Source organism: Mustela erminea, chromosome 2 (genome assembly GCF_009829155.1).
Source record: "Mustela erminea isolate mMusErm1 chromosome 2, mMusErm1.Pri, whole genome shotgun sequence".
NCBI classification, from domain to species: domain Eukaryota; kingdom Metazoa; phylum Chordata; class Mammalia; order Carnivora; family Mustelidae; genus Mustela; species Mustela erminea.
In genome coordinates this window covers 9,817,084-9,835,350 of record NC_045615.1, presented here as the reverse complement: position 1 = coordinate 9,835,350, position 18,267 = coordinate 9,817,084, and the positions used below count along the sequence as shown (strand labels likewise).

General features: G+C 41.0%; 1 protein-coding gene across 2 annotated transcripts in view; it reads right to left on the bottom strand.

Moving 5' to 3' along the window:
- GALNTL6 (polypeptide N-acetylgalactosaminyltransferase like 6) overlaps positions 1-18,267 on the bottom strand; it is a 1,222,158-nt gene that overhangs the window by 8,242 nt on the left and 1,195,649 nt on the right. For both annotated transcript variants that reach the window (XM_032332218.1, XM_032332219.1), the window contains one exon: positions 9,947-10,096. In XM_032332218.1, the coding sequence (XP_032188109.1) occupies positions 9,947-10,096 (150 nt within the window). The remainder of the gene's footprint in view (positions 1-9,946; positions 10,097-18,267) is intronic.

Genomic DNA, 18,267 nt, shown 5'->3' with positions numbered 1-18,267 from the left:
AGTAGAGAAAACGCATCTGCTCCATAGCTTGTTTCCATCTGTCCATAACTCTTTATCTCCCTGAAGTAAACCTTTTGGGAGTCATATGAACATAATAATAATAGCTTCTATTTATTGAGTATGAGTCTCTGTGTCTGGCAGTGCTAAGTATTCTATGTAGATTTTCCCATTTTATCCACGTAAACCACATAAGCAATCTGAAGGGATAGTGAATGTTGACAAATAAGAAGCTGGGTTCATTAGTTTATTTATTCAATAAATATTAATTAAGCACCAATTATATGCCAACCAGTGTTTTAGGTGCCAAATGAAAGAAAAAAAGAAAGCGGAGAAAAACCTCTGTTCTTGTGGAATTTACAGTTTAATACCTAGCTATAGCTAAGTAACTAAAATGGTACAAAAATGTACAACATAGAAATACAACTAATTAGCCCATCTTTTCCTATACGTAAACTTTCTTGAAGAGCTAAGATCAAATCGGAAGATAGTTTGTTGAACACATACTCTGCAATAATTAATGGTAACTGAACTCTGAAGTGCTGTATACTAGGTAAATTTAAGTTTTATTTAAGCATTACAACAATCCTCTAAGATAGATACTATTATTATTCTCACTTTATGAATGAGGAAACCAAAGTGCTTAGTAAGGAACTTTTTCAAGATCCCAGAGCCAGGAACCAGATGGGAGCCAGAATGCCAGCCTTCGATCCCATAGGACCCAGAGCCTCTACTCTTGACCTCTAAGTTATGCTTTATAGTCCTTCTTGGCTGAACCAATCAGCCATCCTATTCCACTGCTACCCCTGCTCATTAGCAACTATTAATTTAAATGTAAATACTAACTGAAATTGTTTACAGTTCTTACTACCAAGATTCTTTTCTGTTAGTCTAAATCTCCGCAGGTGTTTAATTCAGGAAGCCTTTACCCTTGTGTTAGAGCCTGGGATAGCCCACGATGGAGGCTTTCTTGTTCTGAGTGATCAGGAAATGGCACTTACACTTGTTAGGATACTCTGAATAGGTAGTAATATTCCTAAGTTACTCAGAAACAACAAAAGTTAAAAGGTCGTGACAATTAAGTGAGACATACAAATAAAAACAGGATGGGAAGCTAACACTATGGAAAAGGTAGTGTCGGGGCGCCTGGGTGGCTCAGTGGGTTAAAGCCTCTGCCTTCGGCTCAGGTCATGATCCCAGGGTCCTGGGATCGAGCCTCTGCTCGGCAGTGAGCCTCCTTCCCCCTCTTACTCTCTGCCTGCCTCTCTGCCTACTTGTGATCTCTGTCTGTCAAATAAATAAATAAAATCTTAAAAAAAGAAAAAAGAAAAGGTAGTGTCATTGCTCTACTGAATGTATTTCCCTCTTGGGTATTGACCTCCTTCTTGGTTGACTCCTTCATTTGAAATGAAGATCAAAACTTCCTAGGGTACAAGGACTTAAGTCTGCTATTACAAATGAGAGTAGGATGTAGACATTGTGCATATTGTTGTCAGCAAGGTAATTGAAAAGCTCCTCTTTGCTCTCTTTTGGGAGAGCTGGAGAAATGTGGGCTAGAGGAAATAACTACTAGGTAAATTTGTATCTGGTTGAATAACTTCATCCAAATGATGCTTGTTAATGGATCAGTGTCATCTCTGTTATATGACAGAGAACTCAGTTCTTGGCCTTGTGCCCTGGGGTCCACAACTTAGATGAAGGCCTGAAGGCAGGCAGATCCAATTCTTGCATGGAACAAAACTCATCTGATGGCCAGTAAGTTAGATCAAAGAGTCAAAACCCAGGTTGACGTAAACCTGGTGACATGAAATGTAATAGAAGCAAATGGAGAGCTACACAGTATAAAAGACGAATTATACAGGTAGAAGACCGTGGAGATGTACTTGTGAAGCAAAATGAGAAAAAGACTTGAGTTTTTATACTGAAAATTCATTAAAAAGCAAAGCATGTAAAGTTAAGAATACTAGAAACAGATCTTACTTCCTTTGATCAGAACACACCTAGAATATTGTGTTCTGTTCTGGGTAACATGACACTTTCTAGAACTATTTGGAGTATGTTAAGAGTGAGTGTCCAGGAAGTTGAAGTAGATGCAAATTAAGTCATGAAGAATAGTGACAGAAAATTGGACCATTTAACCAGAAAGAAAGAGCAAAGATAGGGCAAGCATTGTTCAAATATTTGGGATCTGTATTCAGTGAAATGGATTAAATTTTATCTGTGTGGTCTCAAAGGCAGGGAAGAACTTTCTAATACTTGGGACTGTCCAGAAATGAATGGGCTGAACTGGGATACTGTGACTGCCTAAGTATGACTACGAGTCCAGGATTTTTTAGGGGGCTTTGTATATCATAACCCAAGTTGAAATACATGCCTTTTGATTCAGCTCTTTTTATGTACTTTTCTCAGTTTTGTTCCTAAATCAATAACTAACCAGAACACGTTAAAAATAAGAATCTTGTGGCCTTCCATCTGGCATCTTTGTGGACCAGCAGGATTTAACGAGCTGGGAGGGCAAAGCCCTGGCATATATCACAAGTCACAATAAATAGTCGAATATAGGCACATGCCAAGAATTCTGCCCACTCACTTTTTAAATTAATGCAACGGTTGCAATGTTATCAATTTAGCCTGAAAGGAAACTTCTTATCTGTATTTCCTGTTTGATGTTATTTTTAAGCCCTTTCTTGTAGCAGTTAAACTACAAGAACACCCCAGGGAGCAACTAAGAATAGTAATTTAAACCTTTCACTTTTGGTCTTTGGCGAGGCTGTGTATGTGGTTCTGAGAGCCGCCCACCCCGCTAAAAAAGTGCTAAGTCTTTTTTTTCTCTTTCTTTCTAACTGAAGCGTAGTTAATGCGCAATTTATATTGGTTTCAGGTTACAACATAGTGATTCAACAACTCTATATCTTAGTTTATTAGGATACCGTTGACTGTTTTCCCTATATTGTAACTTCCGTCCCTCTGGCTTAGTCATTCCATCATGGGAAATCTTATTTCTATTTCTATTTCTATTTCTATTTCTAATCTAAATGTATTCACTTCCTTTCACCCACTTTGCCCATCCCTCACACCCTCCTCTCTGGTAATCATCAGTTTCTTCTCTGTATTTATGGGTCTGGGTCTGCTTTTTAGGGGGTTGCTGTTCCTTTGTTTTTAGATTCCACATATAAGTGAAATCACATGGTACTTGTCTTTCACTGGCTGGCTTATTTCACTTAGCAGTATACCCTCCAGGCCCATGTCTGTTGTTGCAAATGGCAAGATCGCATCCTTTTTTATAGCCGAGTAATATTCCATTACATATTAGGTCAGCTATATATGACATCTTTTTTATTCACTCATCTATTAGTGGACATTTGGGTTGCTTCCATGAGATATGTTAAATTTTATCCAGCACAAACTTGGGGTTCATGAAGGAGAAGATCATATCAATAACTGAACCCAGTAGCTCTTTTTTTTTTTGAAGATTTTATTTATTTATTTGACAGAGACCCAGAGAGAGAGGGAACACAGAGCAGAGGGAGTGGGAAAAGGAGAAGCAGGCTCCCCGCTGAGCAGGGAGCCTGATATGGGGCTCCATCCAGGACCCTGGGATCATGACCTGTGCTGAAGGCAGATGCTTAACAACCAAGCCACCCAAACCTAGTAGTTCTTTTTTTTTTTTTTATTTAGGATCGTCTATATATTAGACATTAAAAAGGCCATACAGAAATAAAAGAAAAAAGTTCCTGCCCTCAGGTAGTTAATATCTGTAAAAAGAGACTAACTATGTAGAACATAATGTTCCTGATACAAAAGAAGAAACAAAATGGTACCAGAATACAAATAGGGGGGCAAAGTCCAACTAAAGAAGGAGGGAGGAGTCTGGTAAAGAAAGTAGGTAAACATTGGACCTAGAAAAGGGATTCTTCATCTGGCTGCCCCTGAGAATGTTTTAGGAACCTTCAAAAAATACCAGTACCCAGGGCTCACCTTCTAGAGAGCCCCAGTCAGGCTCACCTTACGTCAATAGCATACCGCCTTAAATGTACCTTTACAATGTTGCTTTTATAATGTTTGCTTTACAATGTTGCTTTTATAAATGTACCTTTACAACTGTTGCTTTTATAATGTTTGATATTTGTTCTTTCCCTTGGTCACATTTTCTTGGCTATTCTTGGCTCTTTCCTTTCCCTATACATTTCAGGATCAGTTTATCAGTTTCCACAAATACACTTGCTGGGGTTTGGACTAATTTTGCATTAAATGTATATACCTTTTTGAGAACTATTAACCTTGCAATATTGAGTCTTATCCTTGAACATGATGGATCCCTAAGCTTTTAATTCTGCTTAGCGATGTTCTGTAGCTTTCTGTGTAAAGGTCTTGATGTTGATTTTCACCTCTGCTGTGAGTTATTTTGTTGTTCATGGTGATCAAATGAAATTATTTTTGAATTTCATTTTCTATTTTTTGGTTGCTGGTATATAGACATTTGTTTTTCTTATATTTACCATGTATCCAGGACTACTCTTATTACTTTTAATAGGGTGAATGTATAATCTTTTGGATTATCTATATAATATTTCATCTGTAAATTGACTGTTTCATTTGTTCCTTTCCAATTCTCATAGCTTTTAATTTCTTACGCTTGCCTGATTACTCTGGGTAGGTGGTCCTGTAATATATAAAACAGAAGTGATGATAGGAAACATTATATATTATTCCTATTCCCTGGAGGAAATTTTTGACATTTCTGTTGCTATCTCCATGTGGCAGGAAAAAATGTCTTTTTAGTAAATGGTGATTGATCGACCGGATATAAATATGAAAAAGGAATCAATCCCATATTACAGTGCATGCATAAAATATTTCATGGAATTCTATACCAAAAGAGAGGATTACACAATAAATCTTCCAAAGAAGACTATCTTCATGACTTTGGTATGGAGCAAAGATCTAAAGAGAACACAAAAGACACTAATCATAAAGAATAGCTCTTCCTCAAGATATTCTGTAGAGAAAAAAGGAAAGACGTCAACTAGAATAAGATACTTACAATATGTATGTTTAACAAAGCACTTGTATGTATGTATGTATGTATGTATGTATGTATCTATCCAAAAATCTGTAAGGAAAAACTAGACAACACATGTTAAAAAATGGTCAAAAGACTTACTAGGTCCTTCCCAAAGAAGATATTCAAAACAGCTAGCAAGCATGTGCTGTCACTCTATAGCCACAAAATGAAAAGAGGAAAAGAAAAAGAAACAATGCCAAGAGTTAAAAAAAATGTGGGGCAAATGGATTCTCACATTGCAGCTGTACCCTGCCCATCGCTCTTCAAGCCTCAACAATTCAGTGCATGCTGGCCCAACCCCAGTGGTTGGCCACTGTGTCTCACTCCATAAGGGCTTTCTCTGGTCCCAAGAACAGTTTTGTCTACCAGGCGCAGCCCAGAGATGTCAGAGAATAAACCCCTTAGGAGTAATCTCAACCACAGGTAGACTAGCGTGGTCTATAGATATCCCAATTCTCTTGCTCTCTGATACATGCTCTATACCATTTCCTGACATCTGTAGTGGGATTGAGTTTTAATTGCCCACAGTAGTACTTGCTTTATAATTCACCCTTTATTGACTTCCTCTTTCATTTACCCACATCCTACCAAGATTTTGGCGGGCCATCTCCCAAATAAAACCCCTCAAATTCTCACTTCATGTATATGTCTAAAGAAATCCAAACCAAGATATATATTATACTCCAGTAAAACTTATTTCAAAGGAAAGGGGCATAGGAGATAGTTCTTAATTTGGGGAGGGGGAGGGGTGGGAAACAATGGTTAATATTGCTTAGGATAGGTTGCTGGAGTTGTGTGGTCTAGCAGGATGCACCTGACCACTATTTTCCATGTAAAAATTGCATTTGTCACCCCCATAAATATAGATTTGGCCATGTGGTCAGAAATGGTGTATTTTTACATAGTTTAGCTCACTTAATTGTTATCCTGCTTATGTTGATAAGGAAGTTGAAAATCATAGATGTGAAATAATTTATTCAAGATCACATTACAGTTTTAGGATGAATTAGGATGTGAAAGGCTTGCTAGGAAATCATTATGCTGACTGGATTGTGAAGAGTCTAGGATAAGAATTGAGAGAAGGCACTTTATCTGCTACTTAGTGTGAAACCAAGTGAAGTTATAAAACAAAGGAATGCAATGACCAGATTTTGTAGCAAATCCCTCTAACTTCAGGATGGAAGATGGGTTAGTGAGGGATGGGACAGGAGGCAGGATGACCCTTGAGATAGCTCTGAGAGTCATCCAGGGGTAAGACAGGAAAGGTAGCCAGTAGGGTCCAGGCTGTGGACATGGCAGAGAGGATAGATTTTCGAGATATGGGCTGGGGTAGGGGATGTTGACAAGTCTTAGTGACTAATTAGATGTAAGGGTAGAAGAAGAGAGAAATAAGTTTTTTGTTTTGTATTAGTTGATAATTTAAATATTTTCATGGTCACCATCAGGTCATTGTTTTTGTAAGAGGAGTCTTCCTCGTGGTAAAAGGAAACCAGCAATGGGATTCTTTATCCTTGGTACTTGGTACTTGGAGCTTAGTACTCCGGGACACAATTGTATTACTGAACCTAGTTACAAGGCTATGAAATAGGGACACCCCCCCCCCCACCACCACCTTTAGTGGTGGCAATGACTGACATCTAAGAATAATTGAAAGCTGGGTGGTGGGGTTGGGGGCAATGGGTGTAGGTGGTCGAAAGGTACAATTTCCATTTATAAGAGGAGTAAGTTCTGGGAATGTATAGCATGGCGTGGTAATCATAGTTAATAATATTGTATATTTGAAAGTTGCTGAGAGAGTAGATCTTAAAAGTTTTCATCACACAAAAAATTGTAACTATGTGAGGTGGTGGATGTATTAACCAAACTGATAGCTGTAGTCACTTTGCAACATATATATGTATGAATTTATTACATTGTACACCTTAAACGTACACAATGTTACATATGTTAATTGTATCTCAGTAAAGCTGGGAAATGACCCAAAAATCTTCCTGAAAAAAAAAAAAAGGTACATCTGAGAGCCAAGAGCTGCCAATGGATTCTAATAACACTCAAGCAAAGCAGCTCTGGCCACCTTCCCTCTCCAAGAAATTGCCCTGTAGCTGGGAGGAGGGGTTGGTTGCTATCAGTGGTGCTGAATCCAAAAGGCATCGGGGAACTCTCCCAGGGAATACTGATCTGATTTCTTAAGAGCATCACGGAGGAAAGAGTAGAGTCTTTAAAGCCAGATGCACCTGAATCTGAATGTTGACTCTAGTGCAAACATGCTCCTATCGGTCTTCCTCTGTGAATTATACATAATAGTACCTATGGTTGTGAGGCTTGAGGCAATATGTGTAAAGCCCTAGCTCAGTGCCTCCTTTAACAGTTGGAGATGATGATCATGATGATTACCATCAGAGCTTAGGAGATGGCCCACTGCGGTCCTTTAGGCAATTAGGAGAGTCTTAGGGATCCTGTTTATTCATGAATATGCTAATAAAAAAAGGGAGCTCCAAAGCTGACTCAAAAGATGCTGAACTCTCGGAAGTCCCCAGGGCCAAGTAGCGCATCTAAATAGACAAGGTAACACCCCAGAGAGACATCTCTGTGCTTTCTGTCTTTATGCCTTGGGAATAGCCCACAGAATAAACAAGCAGCGCTTTCAAGAAACAGGTGCATTTGAATAAGCCTGAGTCATCAACCAGAATGAGATATTTCAGAAACTTTCCATTTTGAGCCTTTGGCATGTTCCCGATTTTGTATAAATACTTTGCTTCTTATATAAATACATACTGAATGTAACCTTTTGCTAAGTAATGCAAGGCCAACCGCAACAGAATCATCTGAGAAAGGAGTCCCAGCACACCTGAATCCAGTGGGTCTCTTTCACAAGTCCCTTAGGGTGCTGGGAAGGTTTAAAATGCTAAAGCTGTAAGAGTTACCTCTTGAAATCACCACAGTCAACTTTTTCTTCTCCAGGAGCTCTGTGTGCATGTGTGTTAGTTGGTTTTACCCATCTGTAAGCTTTTGTAAGCTCCCTAATGAAAACAACTGTATTTTCTTGGCTTAATTGTACATTATTGAGTGTTCTGTCTCTCATGCTATAAACGTGCAATAATGAGAAATGGTGTGTTCATCAGGGACAACCAGCATGCTAGGCAAATGGTGAATTAGATATTTTATTGATGTGCCCAGAAAGGAACTTGTTAAGAGTCAGAATATAACCATAAAAACAAAACAAAACAAAACAAAACAACTTTCTTGGTGTATCTCACATAGATTGCAGCATATTGAATAATAAAAAGGGTTTGGCATGATTAATCATTTATGATGCAGTACGTAAGGAAAACAGGAGGATACAACTGGTGTTTTATACCTTTTCTAGACACAGAGCCACAATCTCAGAGGCTGTGGGGGGTGGTATATGCAGAGTCTGCCTTTGAGCATAGTTTTAGGTACCCAACCCTGAAAAGCGAATACCAGAAAGCTTATTAAGTGGGAGAACAAGTATGAAAACCCGTGGTCCCCCATATTGATTCTCTGTAGATTCTTCCCTTTAGCTTTCCGTAGTCAGGAGATGCTATGTTTTGGGGTGGCTGGGTGGTTCATTTCATTAAGCGACTGCCTTCGGCTCAGGTCATGATCCTGGAATCCCAGGATGGAGTTCCGTGTTGGGCTCCCTGTTCAGTGGGGAGTCTGCTCCTCCCTCTGACCCTACCCCCTTCTCATGCACTCTTTCTCTCTCAAATAAATAAATAAAGTCTGTAAAAAAAAAAAAAAAAAAAAAAAAAGGAAAGTACTAAGTTTTACCAGTCACAGGAGAGCCAAAGTGTGGCTTTGATTGACTTTATGATTAAAGTGTGGGTATGTGGGTTTCTGTATAATTTAGAAAGTCCTGCCCTAAAAACAAAAAAAAGCTGGAAAGAAATTTGTGTGGTATCCTGAAAAGTTATCAAAAGACAACTTGACAAAGATATTTTAAAATAAAAATTTAATTGCTCTTTATCAACTCAATAAAATATGATTTATATATTTGCTTTTGAACTATTTTTTTCTACCACTAAATGTTAACTTTGTAAGTTTTTAAACTTAAATTGTCCAAATAAGTTCTCCTTAGTTATCCTTGGGCAGGGTTTTGGCCAAATTGCAAATGGGTCAGTTTGTAGAAACGTCACAACAATTACTCCTACATGAGTGTGGATTGATGTAAACCTAGTTGTCTTAACACACACAGCTCCCAAGCAAATGAGACAGTTATAAATAAACGGATGTCTTAAGCATGTGCATGTGTGTGTGTATAACTTGAGATTCTTAAAAACTACACATGTGTACATTTGTTTATTGGGTACATGGTCTCTCCATTTGGTCGTTATCTGGCTAAGACTAGTCCCTTCACACAGAACAGTGTCTGTTCTGGCTAAAAGCCATCTTCCTTCCCTCCTCCCTCCCTCTCTCCCTTCCTTCCTTCCTAAAGATCTTATTTATTTGAGAACGAGAGAGAGAGAGAGAAAGCACAAGCAGAAGGGAGAGGTGGAAAAAGAGGGAGAAGCAGACTCCCAGCCAGAGGAAGGAGCGTGATGCGGGACTTGATCCCAGGACCCCGAGATCATGACCTGAGCCCAAGGCAGACCTTAACCGACTGAGCCACCCAGGCACCTTCAAAGCCATTTTTCAATCATAAGTGATTGTGATGGGTGTGCACAAGCAAAACCAAAAGCAATGCCCCTTCCAGCACACCGTGTCTTTCCCTTAATCTTTGCTGGTCTGCAAATATCTGAGTCAAGTGTGTGTGTACGTGTGTCTAGGTAACAGTGGAAATCAAAACAGTGTGCTAACAAACTTTTGAGTTGGAAAACCTTAAGCCCAGCAGTTCGAGAATGGCTGCAGTGAGCCATGTCTTACCTTTCTGTATCCCCAGAGCTGGTTCCCCTTCATGCCATGACAGTCATAGAGAGTGACCGCGCTGTTGTGCGAGATTGCATCGAAGCAGAATTTGCGGGTGTGCAATGGCTCACCAGGTCGAATGTCTTCTCTCCATCCAAAAGTAAAGAGCTAGCGAAAACAACAATAGCAGAAAATCTACAGTGAACTTAATTTGGAGAGTCTGGAGAGCAGGGGTGGGAGAGGTCTTTTTAGCAATGTGGAATTTGTGCTTCGTGATTTACCAGAAAAGAACTCCATCTAGGCATAGTGGAGGTGTTGAAAAAGGGCACCTATCACAGAGCCCTGTAGAAGCAACAGGGTCACCTTTGGTCTGGGCTGCCAAAAAATACAAGTGAGGAGTTTCCAATTTGGTACCAGGAGAAATAACAGAAGGATGGCATGGAAAGAAAGGGGCGGAGGAGCGTGGCAAGGGGGAAGACGAGGGGAAGGAGGAAAACAAGCTCTTTAAGGAAGCTCTTTACAAATTCTTCATTTGGATAAAATGTTACTGGATCAAATGCTATGCAGTTAGCTCAAAGAAGGAGATTAACTGTAAGAAGAGCAGAGCCGAACTGAGCTGGATGGAGGCTAGCAGTTTGAAAAATTTGATTTAAATGGAAGCCAAGCTTAATGAAGTCAAGAAGAGGCAAATTAATTTTCTGGGGCTGGTATGAGTAATTCAGCAGGGCAACGTAAAATGTTTTGGGCTGTAAACACCCAGGAAGAGACACAGTCTACCCACATACACAAATTCCTCCTCCCCAGAGGAAAACAGAAGCTTCAGGAAAGGATATTTAAGCTTACTGCATTTAGTGGACTCTGTTATTCCATCCAGTCTTTCACTCTTTGGGTCCATTCTAGCCTACCATTCGATTATTTGAAAAATGCTACATTGGAGACACTGAGTGGGTTTTAGAATATATTGAATTAAGAAGGAAAAAAAAACCTCTTCTATAAGGGAAGGGTATTTTCTTGAGTTGGAGCTGGTCCACCATCTGAGGAATTTGGTAGGAGAAACCCTCAAGGAAATGGGAAACAGAGTAGATGAGCCCTCTGCTCTCTTCCAGTTCTAAAATCTCAATGAGATTATGTAAGTCTTACAATGGGACGGACTTAAGGTGGCCTTTGTGAAGCCAAGCTGTGAGCTGCCAGATAAAGAGCCGTCCTGTTGACAGAAGAGCCAAGGAGATGCTGAGCTGCGCATAGATGATGCACTTGGCCCCCACCAGGTCGTTCGAATATTTCAGTTTTTCCCTCCTACCTGGGTAAGAAAATGTAGAGACACCAGCAAAATACCAGGAGTGGCTACCACATACAGTGACGTGCGGGGAGCAGACTGCAGAAAACTTGAAAACACGGGGCTAAGGGGTGGGGAGAAAATCGCAAAGACATGCTGTAAATCAGACATAGGAAAGTGGATTGCCTGCGTAATGGGGAGTGAGTGTCCTCTATTTACCTGGAAGACAGGACACAAGAGAATGCTTTAACGAGAAGGACACGGGTTCTAGGTCAGGCATGTGAAATAGATTCATGAAGAGATACTGTGTAGTCCTTTTTCCTACGGTTCCCCCTCCCCCCATTTCATGGTGGACTGAGCCGTTTTTTAGATTCATTTAAATTTAAATCCCATGCAGGACAATAACTTATCAAGGAAAAATGTCGATCAGCTAGGTATTTCTGATTTCAACACTCTCTTCAAATCAGAACTGACTTGTCCCTTGGTTTCTGAAATACTGGGTTCCTCTTATCCTGTTCCTCTGTTTTACTCATGACCATCTTGTATCTGTCTTTGATGCAGGTGCTGCTCGGTGTTCTCCCTTGGACCTTGTCCTCTACCCCTTCTGGTGGCTTCTGTGTATGCTCAGTCCAGCTCCCGCGAGTACGCTGATAACGTATCATCTGTGATGTGTCCAACTCTGTGTAGAATTGCCCACCTGCATGCCCCATGGACATCTCAAATTCAAAATATCCTAAATTCAATTAGTTTTCTTTCCTTCTAAGCCTGCTCCTACTCTTTTATTTTGCTTTAGTTGGTGGTCATAGTATTCACTTGCCAACCTGGGAGTCTTTCCTCTGTTAACACTTTGTTTCCTCACCCTCATTATTTAATCACTTAGCAAGTCTTGAACGCTTTCGTCTCCGAATATTGCTGGAAGTCGTCCCTTCCGCTCTATCTCTACTACCTTTGCTCTCGATATTTCTTGTCTGGACTACTAAAATGACTCTCTGATTGGTGTCTTTCCTGCCTTCCTTCACAACCTTTTGACTATGTTACCTCTTGGCCTGAAATCTCAGCGTGTTTTCATATAATGCTCAGAGAACACAATAAAAACTCTTTAATGATGCAGGAAACAGAGGTGGAAGAGAAATTATGAAGTGTCCTTACTACCTACAGCTTACTACTGACAAGTCCTTGAAACAGGCGGAGTGACGTTCCTCTAGGGACTCAGCTGCCTCCATGCTGACTGCTTGCTAAGGGCAAAAGGAAACCTAGCCCGACCTCCACACCCTCAATCCCCAACCTTGATTCTGGATCCTGTAAGTCTACTTTAACATATAAAAATTCTTTTGGAAACTTCATTTATCTCTAAACCCTCCAAGATACGTGTTGGCAATCATCCCCAAGCATGTGGGGCACCGATATACATCTGAAGGGTTTCATGACTGAGGGTTTATAAGATGGTAATAGATGACCTTTCTCCAACAATAGCTAGCCCGCTCAAGGTCCTGGAAACCTTGCTTCCAAATTTCTTAGTGACTTCCGCTATCCCTAACCCCCTCCCGACGTGAAAGTATATAATCATCCGTTCCTCATGACCCCGGTGCAGCTCTTTCTGCTCATGGGTCCCATCCCCGTGCTTTAATAAAACCACTTTTTGCACCAAAGATGTCTCAAGAATTCTTTCTTGGCTGTCAGCTTTGACCTGTCTTTCCTACATCATTAACTTATAAAGCATTTCCCACAATCTGGCCTTTGCCATTTTCCCCAGCTGCATCCCTTTTCCCTTCGTGGATGTTCCAGCAACAGCAAAACATTTGGAAGTTGCTAAGAGAGTGGATCTTAACAGTTCTCATCACCAGAAAAACAAATCCTGTGACTCTGAATGGTGATGTGCGTGAGCTAGATTTGCTCTAGTGATCACTTTGCAATATGTACAAATACCGAATCATTATGTTGTATGACTGAAGCTAATATAATGTCGTATGCCAATGATATCTCAATTCAAAAACATTTGTGGTTCCTTACACTAATCAGGCTATATTTTCCCTTCTGTGACTTTGTTCATGAGACTTTTTTGTGGTCGGGAGGCCAACATTCAGCCAACCTAGCTCATGCTTACCAGTTCTTTGAGATTCAGTCCAGGGGCCAGGTGTGGGGGAAGGGGCAGAGAGGGAGAGAGAGAGGGAGAGAATCTCATATAGGGCTCTATCTTATAACACTGAGATCCTGACCTGAGCTGAAATGGAGTACCACGCTCAACTGGCTGAGCCACCCAGGTCCCTTGGCTTAAATATCCATCCTTCCTTCCTTCCTTCCTTCCTTCCTTCCTTCTTTCTTTCTTTTTAAAATATTTATATATTTGGGGCGCCTGGGTGGCTCAGGGGGTTAAAGCCTCTGCCTTCGGCTCAGGTCATGATCCCAGGCTCCTGGGATTGAGCCCCGCATCGGGCTCTCTGCTCAGCGGAGAGCCTGCTTCCTCCTCTCTCTCTCTGCTTGCCTCTCTGCCTACTTGTAATCTCTGCCTGTCAAATAAATAAATAAAAAATCTTAAAAAAAAAATTAAAAAAATATTGATATATTTATTGGAGGGAGAGAATGAGTGAGTGAGTGGAGGGGGCAGAGGAGAGAATCTTCAAGCAGTCCTACCTGCTGAGCGGGGACCCCGATGCAGGGCTCCATCCCACCACCCTTGAGACCAGTACCTGAGCCGGAACAGGGTCAGATGCCTAACTGACTGAGCCACCCAGGTGCCCCAGCTTATGTCTTCTTTTATAGACAGTCTTTTTTTTTTTTTTTTTTTTTTACTTTTTGCTTTCTTAATTTCTACTTTTCTAATTTTTTAATTAAAGGAATGAGTGAAGTACAAAAGAATTCCTGTGTTAAAGCAAACATCAACAAATTCTTCTCTTGATGGACTTATTCACCTATTGTCCCAATTATACCCCAGGGTTCCTTAGGCGACTTTTATTTCTCGTTGCTAGGTTTGTCGTTAGAGTGCAATAATCATTTTCAGATTTGTGGGTTGGTTGTTAGCTGGGGGTCTCCATAGAGTTTCATGCTTTATCAACATCACCATCATATCATCCTGATTATGTGGTGATGACTTTCCTGCACCCCAAGAGATGTTTCCAGATTATATCAACTGCTCTATTCTTCTGCACCTACCTTTAGCTAAAATTTGTCTCTCTTATGTCGCCGAAGTGCTTTCTTTTGCCATTTATCTCATCCTGATGGCCATGTCAATCCAATCAGGCACCAAGCCTTTCATTCATTAGGCACACTTTCTCCCGAGCAATTTTGTAGAACCAGACACAAGCAGTTATGAATGTATTTTCATCGTCTGTATTTTATGATGCTATTGTGACATTTATAGTTTGTCTCTTACTCTTGGGCTGGTTCTTACTGATGGAAAGATTAGATTTCATTCAGGTTTCCTGTGCAAAAACTTGATTTTTTTCAACCTCAAATCCTCAGTTTTAGAGTAAATTGATGTTAATCTCTCCACTTGCTGCTTTTAAGTGATACTTTTAAATATAGATCCAGAGTGATACAGAACTTGTACTTCTTCAGTTTACTGTCAGCCTGGTGTGGGTAATGTTGCCTGGCTTTATACCGTATCGTGTAAGTACGCTCAGCTAGACTTAGTACTGCAAATACACTTAGCACCTTGATTTTGCTACTTGATTTGAGAAGACCGAGAATATTTCCCTCTCCGTGGGTGGTTCTATTTTATTTCCTTGTTATGTGGTTGGCAAAAATCTGAGCAAGTGCACGTTGCAGTTGGTCCCAGCTCTGTTCTGTTCTGCGAGTGAGGCTGTGGGTCCCAGCACTCGTCCTTTACCACGTGCACCGACTTGCTCCCATCTCTGTGCGCACGTGCCCCTCTGGGTCTTGTGAAGGGAGCATTCGGTCGGCTTCCTCAGCGGCAGGAAGGTCTGTGCGGCCACAGTACTAGCCCCAGTGTGAGACCAGAGCCTGCTGCCTGGCCTGAACTGTAGGCCACTGAAGGCATTCCTTCCTCCCTTGCCCTCTCACTTGGAGTCCTAATGGCATTTGGAGGGTATCCTTTCCAGACCTTACAGTCTTATTAAGTTCTCTTTGCTTTTTCTTTCTCGGTCCCTAAAGGAAGCTCAAAGCGAGCACACAATGCTACAGTGATCTCAAACAGCTAAATAGAAGGCCCTTGGAAAAAATGAATCACACAAATTGCTTCCTTCACAGAAGCCAAATTAGACATCACTGGTGTTCTGCAACAAGAGGCATTTTCTTGTCAAGGTGCTTCCGTAGATGATCCTTTATTTCCCATGTAACTATTTTGTTTATTCATTTGTGTTTTATTTTTGCCTTTTGTTAAAAAGGATCATTTCAACTCTAATAAGTGCCCCTTGTGGATTCTTTAAATGTTTTTGAATAAAAAAGAATACCTATAATTTTCCTTCTCCGATATACTCTTTTTTCACTCAGGCATTTTAATCAAAACGGAGGAGAATGAGTCTTAATTCATGTAAGTCATTGAGTAATACAGTGTATAAAGCTTATAGCTAATTATTGGGGAAAAAAGCAGCTTGTAATGTTTTAATCACCAAGTGAATATATGGTGATACGTATTTCAAAGATGATTCATTTTTTACCTCCTGTCAACTTTGTTTAATCTCCCCATAGCTCTGTTTTTAGAATCTCTAGAGACCAGGAATCTTTTTAAAGAGCTGTATTAACTGGTCTTTTTGTGCCTCATAGTTTCTGCTTGTCTGGTGCTGCCCTCTGGTGACCATTTCTTGAATTACATGATGTAGATTTTAACAGTTCAGCATGAAGAGGGAAAATATACCAACCATTTTTAAAGTGTATGCAATATAGTCGGTTTTATTTATATTTATTTTTCGGCTGTCACATAAAATCTGTGGTCCAGAGCATATTTAAATCTAGGACATTCCAGAAGACAGAATTATGAAACCTGATTCAGGCATTCAGGCAAGGCATACTTCTCATCGGCTGGCTGGCTACCCGTGTTTCCTGGTTGGGCTGCACAGGGGCGGTAGAGAGGAATTTAGCCCAACAGACATAGATTTTCCATCTGGCATGCTTCTTTTCCTTTTTTCTTTAAAAAAGTGTCCTTTCTACTCTAAATGTGGGTCCTCCTGATAGGCCTCTGAAGCCTTTTCTCTTGCTCCCAGGCTGAAGTCAGAATTGCTTCTCGGAGGTGACAGGCCAGACTCTTCCTCACATTCCTGGTAACAGCCCTGTGTGTTTACTGAAGAAGATGGGTAAAGGAGGGGCAAGTCAGCTTTTGCTGATATTTCATTCCTATTCACAAATCTGGGAGCTGCAGAGTCTTTATTTTTATTTTTATTTATTTTCTTATTTTTTGATGTGTTATGTTAGTCACCGTAAAATACATCATTAGTTTTTGATGCAATGTTCCAAGATTCATTTTATATGTACAATTCCCAGGGCTCCATGCAATACATACCCTCATTGTCATACGGTTTCACCTACTTGCGGAGCATAAGGAATAACATGGAAGACATTAGGAGAAGGAAAGGAAAAGTGAATTGCGGGAAATCGGAGGCAGAGGTGAACCATGAAAGACTATTTTTATTTTTTTAAGATTTTATTTATTTATTTGACAGAGAGCAGGAGAGCAGCAGAAGGAGTGTGGGACTCATTCCTAGGACCCCAGGATCATGACCTGAGCCGAAGGCAGACGCTTAGCCAACTGAGCCACCCAGGGCTCCCGCAGAGCCTTCTTTAAAACCAACCTGATAAGCGTCTGCACACTGCAGGATATATTTGAGTGAATGATAAATAGTATTTGGTTTTGGCAGCTGCCTTGGACCTGAGAGAGATTTCTAATTTGGTGTTAGTATAAAGTGATCCGGGGGAGAAAATGTCATAAAGCAGAAGGGAAAGTACATTGATTTTGCCCCTACCACACGTGCTACATGCTGGTGTATGTAGACAAGATTTATTCTGTTGTGAATATTATTGTCCCTATTCAGAGGTGGAGAAACTCCAGGTTAGAGAGATGTAACAATTTCACAAGGTCACACAGGTTATGGTGGCTGAAATCTAGGTTGGCCTCACTGCAAGGCCCACGATCCTTCTGGAACACCATGAGGCTGTGGATCAGAGTGGAAGGACCAGATGACCCATCGGGGCAGGGCAGTGTGGGTTCATGGACTGAAGGTGTTAATTTCGGACTGTGCTGTGTGCCGGCTTCATCGTCGCTTTCCCGGACCATGCTGCTCTGCACTGTAGTGTCAGCTGCGTGCGGGGTCGGATGGGACAGTAGGGGGAGGACAGGGAGGAGCCAGCACGGCGGAGCTCAGCCTATCTGAGCAGCTCAGCAAGATCCTAGGCTGGGCATGATTTGTCTTCACTGGTTTCATATACAAGATGGATACTGAGGAATAGAGCAATAGGACAGAACTCAAGCCTTCGTGGAAACTGCTTGTCTCCTGTTTTCAGGTTTCATAAGAGAGGCATTCTGGGCAATTCTGGGAAACAAAGCACAGGCAGTTTATACTGTGCTGAACGTGAGATGTGGCCTTTTGTAGAGGGAGACAGAGGAGTAGGACAGGGAAGGGGCTTTAACTGTATCTGTAAATTTTATTCTTTTGAAAAATATGGCACTAGCTGCACATAGTTATGAAGTCAGTGAAATGAGTGGGCGAGGGTGTGCTCTAATTTTTTTATAGTTTCCTATTTGATTTCTTGAAAGACTTTATTTATTTCTCAGGGAAAGCACACAAGCAAGGGGAGCGGCAGAGGCGGAGGGAGAAGCAGAGTCCCTGCAGAGCAAGGAACCTGATAGGAGGCTCGAACCCAGGACCCTGAGATCGTGACCTGAGCTGAAGGCAGAGGCTTAACCCACTGAGCCACCCAGATGTCCCCCCCATTTGATTTTTCATTATCAAAAGTTAAGACAATAAAAAGGGATGGACACAATTCTACCCACTATCCTGTCTCTTTTGCAAGCGACATGGTGTGAGGCAAGTCCCTTACAAGGACCATCAGGGGGTCAGGAGTCGCAAGTCACTTCATAAACAGAATTGCACTGAAACGCTTTTCAATCAAA